This window comes from Rhinopithecus roxellana, chromosome 13 (genome assembly GCF_007565055.1).
Source record: "Rhinopithecus roxellana isolate Shanxi Qingling chromosome 13, ASM756505v1, whole genome shotgun sequence".
NCBI classification, from domain to species: domain Eukaryota; kingdom Metazoa; phylum Chordata; class Mammalia; order Primates; family Cercopithecidae; genus Rhinopithecus; species Rhinopithecus roxellana.
Genome location: NC_044561.1, coordinates 98880472 through 98898714, shown reverse-complemented (window position 1 = coordinate 98898714; position 18243 = coordinate 98880472). Strand labels below are relative to the sequence as shown.

General features: G+C 42.4%; 1 protein-coding gene across 2 annotated transcripts; it reads left to right on the top strand.

The window, feature by feature from the left end:
- Positions 1-1822: 1822 nt before the first annotated feature.
- PRNP (prion protein) lies at positions 1823-17746 on the top strand. 2 transcript variants are annotated; one of them, XM_030914244.1, is made up of 2 exons: positions 1823-2241; positions 15364-17746. In XM_030914244.1, exon 2 carries the CDS (start codon positions 15374-15376, stop codon positions 16133-16135), a length of 762 nt encoding a protein of 253 aa, XP_030770104.1. In that variant the 5' UTR covers positions 1823-2241; positions 15364-15373; the 3' UTR covers positions 16136-17746. The 2 variants fall into 2 exon arrangements, with proteins under 2 accessions (XP_030770104.1, XP_030770105.1); XM_030914245.1 differs by having other exon boundaries at positions 1889-2237.
- Positions 17747-18243: the final 497 nt, after the last annotated feature.

The window sequence follows — 18243 nt, the reverse complement described above, 5'->3', positions numbered from 1 at the left end:
GCTTCAGATGACTGCAACTCCCAGCTATCAAGGCACCCCTAGACTTAGAGTCTTCTCAACTGACACCCCAAACATAATGGGGCAGAATCAAGTTCCCACTGTGCCTGCCTAGCTCCCTGGCTTAAACAATCCGTTGGCATAATAAAATGGTAGTTGGTTTAAACCACCTAAGTTGTGGGGTATTTGCAGCACATCAGTGATAACCAGAATAGGTCATAAGGCAATCCCCTTTGGTTCCCTAATTCTTCCCCTCCAAGAAATCCCAGGCCATTTGAGCCCTTTCCTGATGGGAGGAAAGCAGTCCACCAGAACACACGATTCTTTTGGGGAAAAGATGGATTTTAGCAGTCCTGGAATCAAGCTTCACAGAGCACCTTCTACCAGTGGGCAGCCAGCCCCTTGCCTAGGCTGATCTGGTCACCCACTTCCAGCCCCACCCCAGCTCTGTCCTCCCACCCGATTCTGTCCTCCCTGCAGCCCCTGAGCCTCTAGGAGACTCAAGAGATGCTGTGCTGCCTGCCAAGTTCATCTCCCAGTGAGCCAACTCTGAGGAAAGGAGGTAAGGCTCTGAATGCAGTGTCAACCTAAGCTTTACATAAGACTGATAGGTTGTAAAATGGCCTCGCTGCCTAGTGTTCATTCTAACTGGCCACAATCCAGTCCTCCCTGTTGCACTGAGTCAGCTCCCTCCAAAGGCAGCACTTTCCAGGCCTCCCGTTGCCTTTTCCCAGCAGACCTTTCAAGTGCTCACCCACACTCACATAACATGGCCCAGGCACTGTTTACAGCAGCTCTCCTCTGTGCATTCTCCTGGCTTCCCCTGTTTCTCACCATTTGTCCCTCCTCCCCTGCAACTTGAGTGACAGTGATTGGTCCTGAGATGCAAATATTTAATGCAAATATGTTTACAATGGAGCAATGGAGCCTCAGCTTTTTTTTTTTTTTTTTTTTTTTTAAGAGAGAGTGAGACAGGGTCTTGGTCTGTAGCCCGGTGGCCCAGGCTGGAGTGCAGTGAGTGGCACGATTACAGCTCACTGCAGCCTCTACCTCCTGAGCTCAAGCAACCTTCCCACCTCAGCCTCCCCAGTAGCTGAGACTACAGGCCTGTGCCACTGTTCAGAGCTAATTTTTAAAATTTTTTTGTAGAAATGGGGTCTCACTATGTTGCCCACTTTGGTCTTAAACTCCTGAGCTCAAGCGATCTTCCTGCGTTGGCCTCTCAAAGTGCTGGGATTACAGGCCTGAGCCACTGCACCTGGCTGTCAACATTCTTAAATCTCTTTCCTTACATGCTTCCTAAACCTCTCACCCAAAAGAGGAGACTAGATGTCCTATTTTCCCCAGGGCAGGCCTAGTTTATGCCCATTTCACTTCTAAAATTGTCCAATTTGGGTTATAATTTATAAAATCCCCCTCCCTCTAACTCCTGTCCTTCTATCACTTCATCCCTCGCCCTCCTTTAAAATGAGACAAACCTTTCTCTAAGTTGTCAGCAGGAATCCTGGGCAAGAACACACCACCCTGGTTTCATAGAATATATCTCAGGTAATGTGCAAAGAGGGGTTTTTAAACAGAGTGCATTTTTCTCATTTGTTAATATCACCACCTAAATAACCTCTTGCCTAGAATAAGGAGTAGAAAGTGAATGAACGAAGGAACAGGTGATGGTCAGTGTCCTTTCTACGCCTCAAAATTAAAGAGTTTATGTGAAAATTCATAAATATTAATCTCAATCCAGAGTAAGCAAAATTTTTGTTTTCCTCTTTAGAAATTTCTGGTTGCAAAAGTTCCTAGAAATTTCTTCCTCATTCCCGAGACTTTCATTTTCTCGAGCTCTCTATTACGTAACGGGGAGCTGGAGCTTTGGGCCGAATTTCCAATTAAAGATGATTTTTACAGTCAATGAGCCACGTCAGGGAGCGATGGCACCCGCAGGCGGTATCAACTGATGCAAGTGTTCAAGCGAATCTCAACTCGTTTTTTCTGGTGACTCATTCCCGGCCCTGCGTGGCAGCGCTGCACCCTTTAACTTAAACCTCTGCCGGCCGCCCGCCGTGGGCACCGAGTGTGCGCCGGGCCGCGCTACAATTGGTCCCTGCGCCGACCTCCGCCCGCGAGCGCCGCCGCCTCCCTTCCCCGCCCCGCGTCCCTCCCCCTCGGCTCCGAGCGTCGCCTGCCCTCCGCGCCAGTCGCTGACAGCCGCGGCGCCGCGAGCTTCTCCTCTCCTCACGACCGAGGCAGGTAAACACCCGGGGTGGGGGAAACTCGGGCGGGGGCAGGGGAGCTGCGGGGGCCGAGTGAGGACCCCGGGCCTCGGGTCCCAGGCACAAGGATGCCCGGCCGGGCAGGGTCCGAACCCCAGTGAGGAGGGGCCGGGGGCTGCCCCGCGGGCGCGTGACGCGTCTGGGGCCTGCCCGGGTGCGCTGGTCTCGGCTCGGGTGAGGCGGCTCGGCTTCACTTTTCAGGTTAGGAAAGCTCCCTTTACTCCGCGTGGGGGCTGGGGGAGCTGGCGGAGCCCCGGTAGGGAAGTCGGTGGCGCCGGGGTGTCTCAGCCCCTTTGTGGGTCCGGCCTAGCGGGCGATCGCCGGCGGCCAGGGAACTCCGGGAGGGCGGCCAGCGGGCTCCGCAGGGCGCGGGGCGAGGAGGGGCGCCTGGGGGCCGCGGGGCTCGCGCTCTCCGCCCGTTGGCCGCCCCTCGGAGGCCGGGATCGGGGCCCGCGACGCCCCTCGGCAAGGCCTGGCGCTTCCGCGATGCCCAGAGGGTGCTTGGGGGGATGGAAAGAGGGACGCCAGCCGGGGGAGTTCCGGGGCGCCTCGGTCCCTCCCGCCGCAGCCGTAGCGCTCCTCCCGGGAGGCGGCCCCGCCCTTCATCCTCGCGACCGGAGCTTCTCCGAGGGAGGCCGCAGCCGTGCGGCCGTAGCCACCGCCGCCACCGCCTGAGGAAGGGGCCCACGCGGGCGGGCGGGGGCGGGGCCTCGGGCCTCGGCGGGGGCGGGGTCCAGGGAGGCCCCACCCTCTGTTGGCCCGTGGCGGGGAGAGAGGAGCTGCAGGTCTGCGGCCTGGCCCCAGGTGCGACGGCGGACCCCAGCTTGACCAGTCGTATGCCTCCCAGACCCCTGGAGGGAGAACACTGGTCATGGGGGGCTCCAAGGAACAACCAGCCTCGAATGACGACCCTTGAGTCACCGGCCTCTCCACCTGTGCAGCAGGCGCCTTCGCGTTTCGTTATTAAACAATGGGGAGAAATCCATGTTTACTGTACTTTTAAAGGAATTTTTTGCTCTTCTCTTTGTAGTGGCTGTAGGAAATAGATATTTTTTTTAACCTCGTAATTCCACCACCGTCACATCCATCTTCGCCATCGCAAAGCCACAGCTCCCTGTTTTTGTTTCCTAGCCAGATTCTCACACAACACAGTGCAGTTTCACTGCCATAATGCTGAGAATCTTCATGGCTGCGTTATTTTCTTGTTCTTAGATCATCACGGTTTAATTAGTAGTTCCCCATAGGCAGAACATTTGAGATGTTTCCCGTTTCCTTAGGAAAAACTCCTGGTAGAAAAGGATTAAGAATTTTTACAAATATAATTGTCAAAAATATAAGAACAGGAAATTGGGTGAATATGTTAAACCTCTGAAAAAATCAACGACGCTCTTAGATTTGTAGAAGAGAGGAAAAAATCACCAGTGGAAAGAAGCAGTTTTACTTACACAAGCACTGAGAAGGTCTTACAGTGAAAAAAAGCTAACCAGTAAGGGGAAAAGCAGGCAGAGAGAGGTAGGATGTGATTTGTATGTTATTTGTATCTAACACAAATCTTCCACACTGAAAGGAAAATATTAAGATTATAATAGATAAATGACAAAATGATGAATAATTTACACAATAAAATGCAAATTAGAGCATGTTTGGGTTATCATTTTACATTTATTAAAATAACAAAAATAATGAATAGTAACAGCAGCCCTTACTGGAAGGTTGCCCAAAACTTGGCATTTTCAAGTGTCCGGGGAGGTGGCAGGGCTTTGAGGTCACAAAGATGGTTCTACAGTCAATTTGGTGACTTTGGACAGGCTACCTAATTTCCTGATCCTCCTTTTGTCCATTCATAGAATGGAGGAAATGATAGCTACTTTCTGCGTCTGTATGTATGCGTTATTTGGGGCATTTTGAACCAGTACAAACCTTTTGTAAAGCAATCTGGTGATGCATTAAGAAGTTGGAAGCTGTGACCTAGAAACCCCACTCCTGAGAATTTACCTGCAATGGAAGAAACAAACCAAAAAAAAACAGGCACATATTCCCAGCAGAATGATCTAAAATTAGAACAGCTGGAAAACAGTCTAAATGTATAACACCAGGGCAGTAGCTAAGAAAATTATGACAGATAAACTGAAATAAACATTACGTAACCATCAAAAATCATGATTTTGGAGCCTGTGATATGTGGGGGAAAACTGGTAAGTAAAAAAGTGGGTTACTAAACTGCACCTGCTTACTCTAACGTGAACGCATATGTGAAAAATCTGAAAGAAAAAGCACAGAAAATGGACGTTTTCATTGAAATTATAGGTGATCTTAATTTTCTTTTGGTGAATATATTGCTGTCACTAAATAAGGACATTTAAAAAATAGTTCAACAGGTTTTAATTTTTTAAATGAAATGGACCCACCGTTTTCTGTGTGTAAGAGAAAGGAGAGATTGTTATATTTGCTACTTATAATAAAAGATTTTTAGCCAACCTTGTTTCCTTTTTCAAATATTGTTCCATGTTTTAGTTGATTAATGATTTAGTAATTTGTATATTGGGTTTTTTTTAAGAATCAGTTCTTAGATTCATTTATCAGTTCTAGTTTTTTGCTGTCGTTGTTTTTAAGGACTCCTGAATATTTTTCAAAACTGAACAATTTCAGCCATGTCTAAGCTTTCTGTCTTCCTGGAGGCACAAATCTAGTTTAGCTGAGCCACAACAGATTGTACATATCCTGCAGAACCTCTGTGGTCTTAGGAAAGACAGGTTGAAAGTCACCAACTGTCACAGAAAATGAGGGTCAGGAAAGGCTGTGATCACAGGCTCTTGATCCAGAGACCACTTGGGTCCATCTGTGTAACTCACACCTCACTGCATCATCATTTCTTGTAAAATCAGTTTAATTTTGCAGAGAAATGGCCACAGATTTTTAGAATTATTCTGAATTATGTAAGGGTGCAGCCATTTTAAAAATAATATCATGAAATAACAATAATAACATAACAGAAGTTTCTGCACCACATTGACCCTGAACATGGCTCTCAACCAACTGGCCAACCCAAGGTAAAAGATTCTCTAAACTTCAGTTTTAACTTACTTTGTCCATTCTCCCTTTTCAGATCTTATTTCTTCTTCCAAGGCAACTATATCCGCTGTGAACTGCTGCATATTAAACATTCAAAACATGTCTATATCTAACCCAGTGATGGCTACAGCATTATAAAATAAGTGAATTGTGTGTGCAGCAATTCTCACGGCTGGGAGAATTTTTTTTCTCAATGTGCTAACCAGTCCTTTTTCTCCAACTGCATTCTACTTAAACTGTTACAGTATTGTGTGATCACTTTAAGGGAAGTAACCCTTCAATGAAAAGCATTATAAATGTTGAAGATTAGACCCCTGAGACCTAGCACTGAAGCCTGATCGCGGGTGCCAATTCCCTGAGAAGCTTTTACAGATTCCCAAAGCCTGTCTCCCATCGCTAGGCACTCTCTGACTGGCTTGGGATGGGTTCCAGCAATGTTGTTTTTTAAAAGCTCCCCAGGTAATTTTGATGATGGACCAGGTTGGGGACCCTTTGCTCTATTCAGTTTGTGGCCTCTGGGTGCCAGTGAGAAACCACTACCCCCAATTTTTGTGCAAAATTTTTTTTCAGCTTACATCAAGTTCTTTATGGACCTCAAAAAAATTAAAATATAACAAGGGAATTTACTTAGCTCAGAAGAGACAAGGGACACTATGGGGTGAAGGTGGGGGACTGTTGGACATTTGCCCCTTCCCAATGTAACTAATTAAGCTTCAAGTTGTAATGTGTTATATGGGCTGGAAGGCTTTGGTGGCTATATTTGGATCTCAGCTCCAATACCTTGGGCTGTTACAACCTTGGGATAAGTTCTTACCAGCTCTGACTCTCACTCCCCATCTATAAATGGGAATAAGATGAATGGGGTAATTTATGGATGTTTTTGTACCCTCTCTCTAGTTCCATTGTTTTGCCATTCTGCTCATGCATCAGTGCCATGTGATCTTATTGTAGCTTTGCACTCTGACACCTGGCAGGTCAAGTGCACCCTGGATTATCTTCTCATTAAAAGTTTTCTTCAGTCTTTTGAGTTTTGAGTATAATTTCATAATGTCTTTTAAAATCCCTTTTGAATTCTTTTTCAAATTTATTTATTTTTTAATTTGATAGATAAGATTATATGTACTGTGTACAAAATTAGAAAGAGAGCTTTTCCTCTAAGATCCGAATCAAGACAAGAATGCTCACACACACCAGTTCTATTCAACATATGGTACTGGAAGTTCTAGCCAGGACGGTTAGACAAGAGAAGGAAATAAAGAACATCCAAATTTGAAAGGAAAAAGTTAAATTGCTCCTATTTGGAGATGACATAATTTTATACTTATAAAACCGTAAAGACTCCACCAGAAAACCATTAGAACTAATAAATTTAGTAAAGTTGCAGGATACAAAATTAACATACAAAATTCAGTAGTGTTTCTTCTATATGCCAATAGTGAACTATCTGGAAAGAAATAAAGATAAAGTTCCATTTACAACAGCTACAAAATAAAATATTTCAGAATAAATTTAGCCAAGAAGGTGAAAGATCTCTACACTGAAAACTATAAAACACCGATGAAAGAAATTGAAGGAGACACAAATAGAAAGATAGAATGTGCTCATGGGGGAATAATTAATATTGTTAAAATGTCCATACTGCCCAAAGTGGTCTACAGATTCAATAGAATCCCTATCAGAATACCAATGACATTCTTCACAGAAATAGAAAAAACAATCCTAAAATTCAGTGAAGTTGGCATCCTTGTCTCATTTCAGATCTAAGAGGAAAAGCTCTCAATTTTTCACCATTAAGTATGATGTTAGCTGTGACCTTGTCATATGTGGCCTTTATTGTGTTGAGGTACAATCCTTCTATACCTAATTCATTGAGAGTTTTTATCATGAAAGAATGTTGAATTCTGTCACACGCTTTTTCTGCATCTATTGAAATGATCGTATGGTTATTGTCTCATTCTGTTACTGTGATGTATCACACTTATTGATTTGTGTATGTTGAACCGTCCTTGCATCCCTGGGATGAGTCCCACTTTATCATAGTAAATGATCTTTTCAATGAGCTGTTGAATTTGCTTTGCTAGAATTTTGTTAAGAATTTTTGCACCTATGTTCATCAGGGATATTGGACTATACTACCATTTTCGTGTATATTTTTGTGGGACTTTGACATCAGGATAATGCTGGTTTCTCCTGTTATTAATTTCTAATTTTATACCATCATGCTTAGAAAAGAAACTTGATACGATTTCAGTCTAATTAAGTTTGTTAAGACTTGTTTTATGGCCTAACATATGATCTATCCTGGAGAATGCTCCATGTGCTGTTGAGAAGAATGTGTGTTCTGCAGCTGTTGGATGGAATGTCCTGTATTTGTCTGTTTAGATACATTTGGTTTAAGTGAAGTGTAAGTCTGATGCTTCCTTATTTATTTTCTTTCTAAATCACATGTCCAAAAATCTAAGAGATCCAAAGCAAACAAGGGGTTATAAAATTACCTTTGAATGCTGACTGAAATTGTGTTTACTTTATGGATTATTTGCTGGTGACTTGGTATCTTTCAATACTGGTTTCCAGAACAAAAAAAGTTGTATGTCTTTCTCTTTTTCCAGTCTTCTTTTATGTCTCAGTAAAATTTTGTAGCTTTCCTACTATTTATTTTCAGGTTAAATCCTAGATATTTTCAATTTTTACTGCCATTGTGGATGAACATTTTTCTCTATGAAATGTTTAACTACAACTGATTTAGGGACTCACTGAGTTTTGATTTGTTGATTTGAAAAACTACCACCCTGTTAAGCTCACATATTTATTCTAAGACATTTTTTGAGATTTTCCTGAATTTTCAAAGTAAAAAAATTATACCTAGATGAATTTATAGAACAACCTAATAGCATAAAAGCAATAGATTATTGTTCACCACATTAATGGGAATGCCTTTCCTCTTAAAATTGTGATATTTTGGGCTTTGTGTTTGTGACAGCATTTCTTTATGATGGAAAGAGACTATCCTTCCAGTTCTATAGAAACATTTTAAAAATAGCTTAAATTTTCAAAAATTTAGGAATGATACTGATTTTCATTGAAAACTTTTCAACATCTGAAGAAAATCCTTTTTTCTTCCTAACCTATTAATAGAGTTCCTGATTTTCAACCAGTCTTGTATTCCTAAAATAATCCATATTGGTCATAATGTATTCTTCTTTTACTAAACTGTTAAAATAAGTTGGGTGCTATTTTTTTGGATTTTGGCACCTGTGTGAGAGGAGGGTACCATGGCAGGGTGGCTAAGTGTGCCCACCTGCATACTAACATTTGAATCTTGGCCCTTTATCCCATTGGCTTAAATACTGCATCTCAGGTGAAGATGCCCAAATGTTTATCTCTACTGAGTTACAGATTCCTATAACAATTGCCTGAATTGATACTCCCACTTGGATGTCTCATATATGTGGCAAAGTTTACATGTCCATACTGAAACTCTTGGTTTTCTTTCCCAAGCATGACCCTCCACCAGTTTGTCCTATTTCAGTAGATGGCATCACCGCCATCTCCCTGGTTTATGGAAGCCCCAGACCCGGGCAACTCTCACTCCTCCATCCACTCAACCAGCAAGTCTTACTGGCTCTTTCTGTAAAATATGTCTCATTTATTCACAGCCTGCCAGCTGCATGGACTCCATCCCAGGCCATGCCACCATCTTCCTGCAGTAGTTTCTTAACTGGCCTCTCCATTCCCTTTCTTGTCCCACTAAATTTTCTTCTATTTAAGAAAAAAATGTTTTGTGGACATGGGTTTTCGCCATGTTGCCCAGGCTGGTCTCGAACTCCTAGGCTCAAGCAATCCTCCTGTCTGAGCTTCCCAAAGTGCTGGGATTATAGGCCTGAGGTGAGCTTTAAAAAAAACCATTTTATGATGTTACTGTCCTACTAAGACCCTTTAATGGCTCCCCACTGCTTTCAGAAGAAGATAGACATTTCTCTCTATGGCCCATGAGGCCCTCATGATCTGACCCTCACCACCTCCCTAGTCTCAGCAGTCCACCTCCCACTATCTCATGGGGCTCCACAGATTTGATCTCCTTTTTGGTTCTTAAGCCCACCAAGCTAAGTATCTTATTCCAAACTGTGTCCTCAGCCCCTAGCACAATTCTTGACCCTTAGAATTCTGACACTTAAAGTATGTGTTAAGCTAATCAGTAAATTATTGTGCCAGGCATGGTGGCACAATAATGTGTTGTGGGTCACCTATATATAGCTGTGGCTCACACTTATAATCCCAGCACTTTGGGAGGCTGAGGCATGCAGACTGGTTGAACCCAGGAGTTCGAGACCAGCCTGGGCAACATGGCAAGACCCCATCACTACTAAAAATACAAAAAAATAACCGAGCTTGGTGGCACATGCCTGTGGTCCCAGCTACTCAGGAGGTTCACTTGAGCCCATTGGGTGGAGGTTGCAGAGAGCTGAGATCATGCCACTATACTTTGGCCTGGGTGAGCCCCTGTCTAAAAAAATTTAAAAGGTTATGGTACTGTAAGTGTTATATTACAGTGTATAATTTTTGACAGCTTTTTTTCTCCATTTCTTCTATGGTTATTGGTCAGTTCTAGTCTTCTATTTTTTTTTAAGCTGACACATACTGATTGGGCATGGTGACTCACACCTGTAATCTTAGCACTTTGGGAGGCCAAGGCGGGAAGATCTCTTGAGCCCAGAAGTTTGAGGCAAGCCTGGGCAACATAGCAAGACCCCATCTCTATCAGAAAAGAAACAACAACAACAAAAAGAAACTGGCACATACTAGTTATTCCATAAATATTTGTTAAATGAATTAATTCTAAAGTTGATTTTTATAATTTATATCTTAACAGAAAGACAGTCCATTTCGGAAATATTTTTATTCATTAAGGAAAGTTGTATATAGTAATTTATTATCCTTTTAAAGCATTCTCTAAGGCTATTTCCCCTTATAGAGTTGTTTTCTAGTGGTGTGTGTGTGTGTGTGTGTGTTGCATTTTCAAATAACTCTTAATTTTATTTAGAAATTCCACATTTTTCTGGGTTTTATTTATTAAATTTGATTTTCATCTCTATTATTAATTTATAACTATGACAGTTTATTTTGAAGTTTTCTGTTTTCTTCTTTTTGAGTTGAATAATCATTTACTTTATTTCACTTCTTCTATTCAGTTGTATTATCCACGTTCCTCTGATAGCCATGTAGGTTCCAAATCCTCACATTTTTCAACTTCCTTAAAAAAATTTTTTTGTGCTATCCTGATAAGCATGAATGTTATATCATTTTTGTTTCATTTTTATTATATTCTTAATGATTTTGATTATCTTTTTCTATCCTTTTAGATTTCTCTCTTAGGTAAATTATCAGTTATATCTTTTGACCATTTTTTCTGTTGGAATTACTGTCTCTTACTGCTCTGTTAGAATTCCTTGCAAGTTCTAGAAATGAATCCTCTGTTGATTTTAAGTCCCTTTTACCATTGTGTATTCTTTCTATTAACTTTGTCCAGAGTCAGCTTTATCGTGTTGAATAAGAATCTTTAAATTTTAATTTTTTTTCATTTTTAAGTTCAAGGGCACAAGTGCAGGTTTGTTACATAGGTAAACCTGTGTCATGGGGGTTTGTCATACAGATAATTTCGTCACTCAGGTACTAAGCCTAGTACCCATTAGTTATTTTTCCTGATCCTCTCCCTCCCCCAACCCTCCGATAGGCCTTGGTGTGTGTTGTTCCTCTCCATGTGTCCATGTGTTCTCATCATTTAGCTCCCACTTATAAATGAGAACATGTAGAATTTGGTTTTCTGTTCCTGTGTCAGTTTGCTAAGGATAACGGCTTCCAGTTCCATCCACATCCCTGCAAAGAACATGATCTCATTCTCTTCTGGGGCTGCATAGTATTCGATGGCATATATGTACCACATTTTCATTATCCAGTCTATCATTGATGGGCATTTAGGTTGATTCCACGTCTTTGCTATTGTGGATAGTGCTGCAATGAACATATACGTGTATGTGTCTTTGTAATAGAATGATTTATATTCCTCTGGGTATATACCTAGTAATGGGATTGCTGGGTCGAATGGTATTTCCGTCTTTAGGTTTTTGAGGATGTAATCAAATTCATCAATTATTTGCCTTATGGTTTGTGCTTTTTGTTTAAAAAGTTCTTCCCCCATTCGTCCTTCAGGTCACAAAGATATTTGCCAATATTTTCCTCTTCTAGCGCCATACTTGTACCTTTCACATGTAAGTCTTGGATCCATCTAGAGTTCACTTTTGTATGTAGTTAGGGATCTAGTTTTCTTTTTCTTGTTTCCCAGAAGCATGAAGCCTTCCTTCTTTATTGATTTGTGGTGCCCACGTCAGCACACATCAAGTCCCTGCTAAAGTGTATCTACGTGGGTTTCTCTCTCAACTTGCTTTTCCGTTTCCTTTGGTCTCTCCATCTATTCCTGAGTTTTACCGTCCAGTCTTCATCACTGTGGTTTTGTAGTGATTTCGTGTCTGCTTTGGCAGATTCCCTCCTCTTTACACCTTTTTTGTTTTAAGTTGACCTTGTTATTCATGGACATTTTCTTCCCCATATAAGTTTACTGAACTTCTCAAAAAATCCACCTGGAATTTTAACTGGCATTTTATTGAAACTACCAGTACAGGCCGGGCATGGTGGCTCATGCCTGTAATCCCAGCACTTTGGGAGGCCAAGGCGGGCGGATCACCTGAGGTTGGGAGTTCAAGACCAGCCTGACCAACATGGAGAAACCCTGTCTCTACTAAAAATAGAAAATGAGCCGGGTGTGGTGGCACATGCCTGTAATCCCAGCTACTAGGGAGGCTGAGGCAGGAGAATCACTTGAACCCAGGAGGCGGAGGTTGCAGTGAGCTGAGATCGTGCCATTGCACTCCCGCCTGGGCAACAAGAGCAAAACTCCATCTCAAAAAAAAAAAAAAAAAAAAATGAAACTACCAGTACATTTGAGGATAATGGACATCTTTATAATACTGAGTTATTACAATCAAGACCATGGAATGCCTCTCCATTTTTTCAGATCATCTTCTATGTTCTCTGTATTAGAGTTAAAATTTTTCGCCCATCGGAAGTCTTTTCTTAGTTAAGTCAGTTCCTAGACACTTTACAGTTTGGTTGTTACTTTGAATATATTTTCTTCTGGTCAGTTATTAATAGTATAGAGGAATGCTGTTGATTTTTGTAGGCTGACCTTCAGTCCCATAACCTTGCACTCTAGCGTTGGTTCTCATGTTACCCCTGTTATTCTGTTGGATTTTCTATGGGCAGGATCACACTAATTGCAAATACTGTCAGCCAGAGCACTTTTCTTGCCATTCTTACACCTGTTACTTCTTTGCATATGGCCTTGGACAGCACCTTGAGTCCCATGACAATGGATGTCCCTGTTGTGTTTCTGAGTGTATTCTTAGTGTTCTTCTTAGTAATAAACAGGTATTGACTATTACCATATACTTAATAGGATATCTTGAAATATGCCAGAGGACTAGGCCACTACCTGACTCGTGACAGAGAGTATCTTAGATGAATAGGCCTCCAGACATGCCGGTGTCCTTTCTCACCACCCATCTCCACTCCAGAGTTGTCTGGCCCCACCCACCTTCTGTGCCTGGTTCTTCTCCTCTGAGCTTCTGTCACTATGCCATGTCCTCGCCTGTTCAGGTGTATCTAAGAGCTCATAGATCCTTAACTCTTACAGCTTTAAATGAGGCACGTTCAAAGCCCGACTCAGTGTCATTCCCTGCAGTCTCCTCTTTCTCCCATTTTGCCCATTTCAGGTAATATCTCCAGCCAGCCAGAGTCTACTGGAGTAGCTGGCACATAAAATAAATACTTGATTAACTGAATTAAAAATATTAGCTGGCCATTGTCAAAAATACTATTTTGTACATTTATAAATATGGTTCTCTTTGTGTATCCATTATAAATGTTTAATATTTAGTTTGATTATTCCTTATGCTTTATAACATGTGTTTTCCCACTCATTCATTTGTCCAGCATTTATTTTGCAAGTCTATGGGTCAAGTGCTGTGTCTAGGAACATTGCTGTGAACAAAACCAAACCCCGCCCTCAAGGAGCCTGTACTTCCGTGGAGAATATGAACAATAAGCACACAATAAATAACATAATATCTCAAGTAGCTGTAACTGCTCCAGAGAATAACGAAGCCGGGAAAGGGGGTGGGCTGGGGGTGCTATTTTAGGTAGAGTGATGGGAAGAGCCCCACTGAGCAAACTTGAGCCACATGAGTAGCTGGAAGAAAAGCCTTCTAGGCCCAGAGAACAGCAAGGGCAACAGCCCTGAGACAGGACGTGCTTGTCAGGTTTGAGGGGCAGTAGGAGGCCTGGACCAGGTCACGTGGGGCCCAGCCAGCATGGCCACGACCTTGTGTTTTATCCAGCGTACAAAGGAGCCTCACTGAGGGACAAGGGAAGTGGCACGATGTGACCCGCATATTAAGAGGAGAGCACTCAAAGGCAGCCAGGGAAGGAGCAGGTAGGCTGGTTGGGAGGCTGTTGAAGGAATCAGGTGAGAAATGATGGAGGCACCGAATAAGATGGTCATGTTGGAAAATGTGAGAAGCTGAGGTGCTTAGGACTGATTTTCAAGGTAGAGCTGCTGAGATTTGCTGATAGATCCAGTGTATGCTGTGAGAGAGAAAATTCAGTCACTCTAGAGCTTTGGCTGGATTTGTCACCCATTGGAGTGAATGGAGAAGGTGCTGACATAAAAGCCCTTTAGATTGAACGTTACTGACTGAGGGGATGGTGCCCCAGTTTGATTTCCTGGGGTGTGTGAGTAGCAGGGAGGCCAAGAGCTGGGCCTCATGAGATCATGGGAACTACATCAAGGAAGCAGGCCTGCAAAGAACCTGCCCCACAGACCCCCACCTAAAAGAGCCTCCAAAAACCCTAACTGGCATGACCAACTCTGCTTGTAACTTTCAAATATATTTTGATTTGCTTATGACGACCAAGGCAAAACTTCCCATTTCAATAATATTAGTAGAAACATAAACAGGATGTTAATTTATTTATTTGATAATTCTTTTTACGAATATTATCCAATTCAGTCATTAGCCCTGAAGGAGATGAAAAATAATTTTCTAATTTTTAAAAGAATTTGCAGCTAATTGGGTGATAGTTAAAGGTAAGGGGTTTCTGAGTTCACAAAAATGTTCTAAAATTGACAACAGTTATGGTTGCACATTTCATTAAATGTCCTAAAAACCATTGAACTGTACATGGTATATGGTGGATTATATGGTATGTGAATTATATCTCAACAAGCTAGGTATTGTTTTTTTAAAAAATAAAAATAAAAAAGGGGAAAGAGAGAGGGAAAAAAATTGCAGATCATCCCAGCACTGAGGACAAGACTAACTTCAGTGTTACAGTATATGCCATTTACAGTATATGCCATTTACAGTATATGCCATTTACAGTATATGCCATTTTAGGTTTTATGGCACACAGTGATGATTTGGAGCCTATGATTTGACCTAGGGTATAGCAGGTACTATTTAGCAATCATTTTACTATTGTCATAGGTCTCTGCTCTGGGAGCTAAGTACCCAGGGTAAATGAGATCTTTAATTTGAAAAGAGATTTTTAATTTGAAGAATGTACATTCTCCAAAGGGTCATAAACTGTCATTCTGGATGTTTGATTTGTTTGTTGTTTTGGTACAAAAATTAGAAGAAAATAAATCGCTCATAAAATATTAAATAATGAACTAAAACTCATTCATCAAGTCCATAACTTAGGGTCAGATTTGTCCTTGGAGCAGGAGAAAGAGTTGTGTTCACGCTTTTCTTACCTTTGCTTTTATCCTAAGTGCTTCAGAGAAGTACAGGGCGGGAACAGCGTTTCACTTGAGCAGCTGATGCCATTGCTATGCACTCATTCGTTATGCACCAAACATTTAGTAGTTTCAACATAAATATGGGACTCTGATATTCTCCTCTTCATTTTACAGAACAGTCATCATGGCGAACCTCGGCTGCTGGATGCTGGTTCTCTTTGTGGCCACATGGAGTGACCTGGGCCTCTGCAAGAAGCGCCCGAAGCCTGGAGGATGGAACACTGGAGGCAGCCGATACCCGGGGCAGGGCAGCCCTGGAGGCAACCGCTACCCACCCCAGGGTGGTGGTGGCTGGGGGCAGCCTCATGGTGGTGGCTGGGGGCAACCTCATGGTGGTGGCTGGGGACAGCCTCATGGTGGCGGCTGGGGACAGCCTCATGGTGGTGGCTGGGGTCAAGGAGGTGGCACCCACAGTCAGTGGAACAAGCCCAGTAAGCCAAAAACCAGCATGAAGCACATGGCTGGTGCTGCAGCAGCTGGGGCAGTGGTGGGGGGCCTTGGCGGCTACATGCTGGGAAGTGCCATGAGCAGGCCCCTCATACATTTTGGCAATGACTATGAGGACCGTTACTATCGTGAAAACATGTACCGTTACCCCAACCAAGTGTACTACAGGCCCGTGGATCAGTACAGCAACCAGAACAACTTTGTGCACGACTGCGTCAATATCACGATCAAGCAGCACACGGTCACCACCACCACCAAAGGGGAGAACTTCACCGAGACCGACGTTAAGATGATGGAGCGCGTGGTTGAGCAGATGTGTATCACCCAGTATGAGAAGGAATCACAGGCCTATTATCAGAGAGGATCGAGCATGGTCTTCTTCTCCTCCCCGCCTGTGATCCTCCTGATTTCTTTCCTCATCTTCCTGATAGTGGGATGAGGAAGGTCTTCCCGTTTTCACCATCTTTCTAATCTTTTTCCAGGTTGAGGGAGGGGGTATCCATCTGCAGCCCTTTTCGTGGTGGTGTCTCATTCTTCTCTCTTTGTCCCTGATAGGCTAATCAATACCCTTGGCACTGATGGGCACTGGGAAATATAGAGTAGACCTGAGATGCTAGTCAAGCCCCCTTTGATTGAGTTCATCATGGGCCGTTGCTAATGCCAGGCCAGTAAAAGTATAACAGCAAATAACCATTGGTTAATCTGGATTTATTTTTGGACTTAGTGCAGCAGGTTGAGGCTAAAACAAATCTCAGAACAGTCTCAAATACCTTTGCCTGGATACCTCTGGCTCCTTCGGTGGCTAGAGCTCAGTATACTAATGCCCTGTCTTAGCAGAGATTTCATAGCTATTTAGAGATATTTTTCATTTTAAGAAAACCCAGCAACATTTCTGCCAAGTTTGTTAGGAGGCCGCATGATACTCATTCAAAAAAAATCCTAGAAATTGTTAGCTCTCGGGACACCGGCTTGGCCCACTGGAGCATGAGCTCTGTATCTACAGAGAACTGGGGCAATGTTTTACTTTTCACAGTAAGGGCTACACAGCAGCTGTTCATCAAGAGTAAATATCGGTACAACACTAAACCTCTGGCTAGAGGACATATTCACAGTGAACATAACTGTAACATATTTGAAAGGCTTCTGGAACTTAAAATCTAATGTTTGGGAATGGTGCCGTTGGAGGCAACCTCCCATTTTTGTTTAAAGGACCTATGCGTGGCATTCCTTTCTTTAAACTATAGGTAATTAAGGCAGCAGAAAAGTAAATTGCCTTGTAGACACTGAAGGCAAATCTCCTTTGTCCATTTACCTAGAAACCAGAATGATTTTGACATACCGGAGAGCTGCAGTTGTGAAAGCACCATCATCATAGAGGATGATGTAATTAAGAAAATGGTCAGCGTGCAAAGAAAAGAACTGCTTGCATTTCTTTATTTCTGTCTTATAATTGTCAAAAACCAGAATTGGGTCAAGTTCATAGCTTCTGTAATTGGCTTTTGAATCAAAGAATAGGGAGACAATCTAAAAAATATCTTATGTTGGAGATGACAGAAATATGATTGATTTGAAGTGGTAAAAGAAATTCTGTTAACATTAATTAAAGTACAATTATTCCCTGAATTGTTTGATATTGTCACCTAGCAGATATGTATTACTTTTCTGCAATGTTATTATTGGCTTGCACTTTGTGAGTATTCTATGTAAAAATATATATGTATATAAAATATATATTGCATAGGACAGATTTAGGAGTTTTGTTTAGAGCAGTTAACATCTGAACATCTGAAGTGTCTAATGCATTAACTTTTGTAAGGTACTGAATACTTAATATGTGGGAAACCCTTTTGCGTGGTCCTTAGGCTTACAATGTGCACTGAATCGTTTTGTATAAGAATCCAAAGTGGACACCATTAACAGGTCTTTGAAATATGCATGTAATTTATATTTTCTATATTTGTAACTTTGCATGTTCTTGTTTTGTTGTATAAAAAATTTATAAATATTTAATACCTGACTGAAATTAAACAGGAGCGAAGATGAGCACCACCTCCCATGTCTGCAGTTGTATTTCCTGGTGCTCACCCTGTGCTGGGAACCATTTTGGGGGTTAATCTGAGCCAAGTGGCACTTTCAGTTCTCCCTTCTCAAGTGATGGCTGATGGTTCATGCACCTCCCCCTGTTCCTGCCCTTGTCCTCACTTCCCTGTCACCTACTAGTTCATCTCTGCTGCTTTTGCATTTTCTCCACAAGTATCTGTGGGCTTAGCACCGGTAAACAGCAAAGGTGCTATTGCAGCAGGAGGAACAGTCTAGGAGCTTTTATCAGTCCTAGATTTAGAAATAGATTTTCTTGATTAAAATGAAAATTAACAAGCTCTAAAGTACTGTTGACCCTTGAACAACACAGGGATTAGAGGCACTGACCTGCTGCACAGTCAAAAATATGCATAGAAGTTTTTTTTTTTTTGTTTTTTTTTGTTTTTTTTTGAGAAGAGTCTTGCTCTGTCGCCCAGGCTGGAGTACAGTGGTGCAATCTCGGCTCAC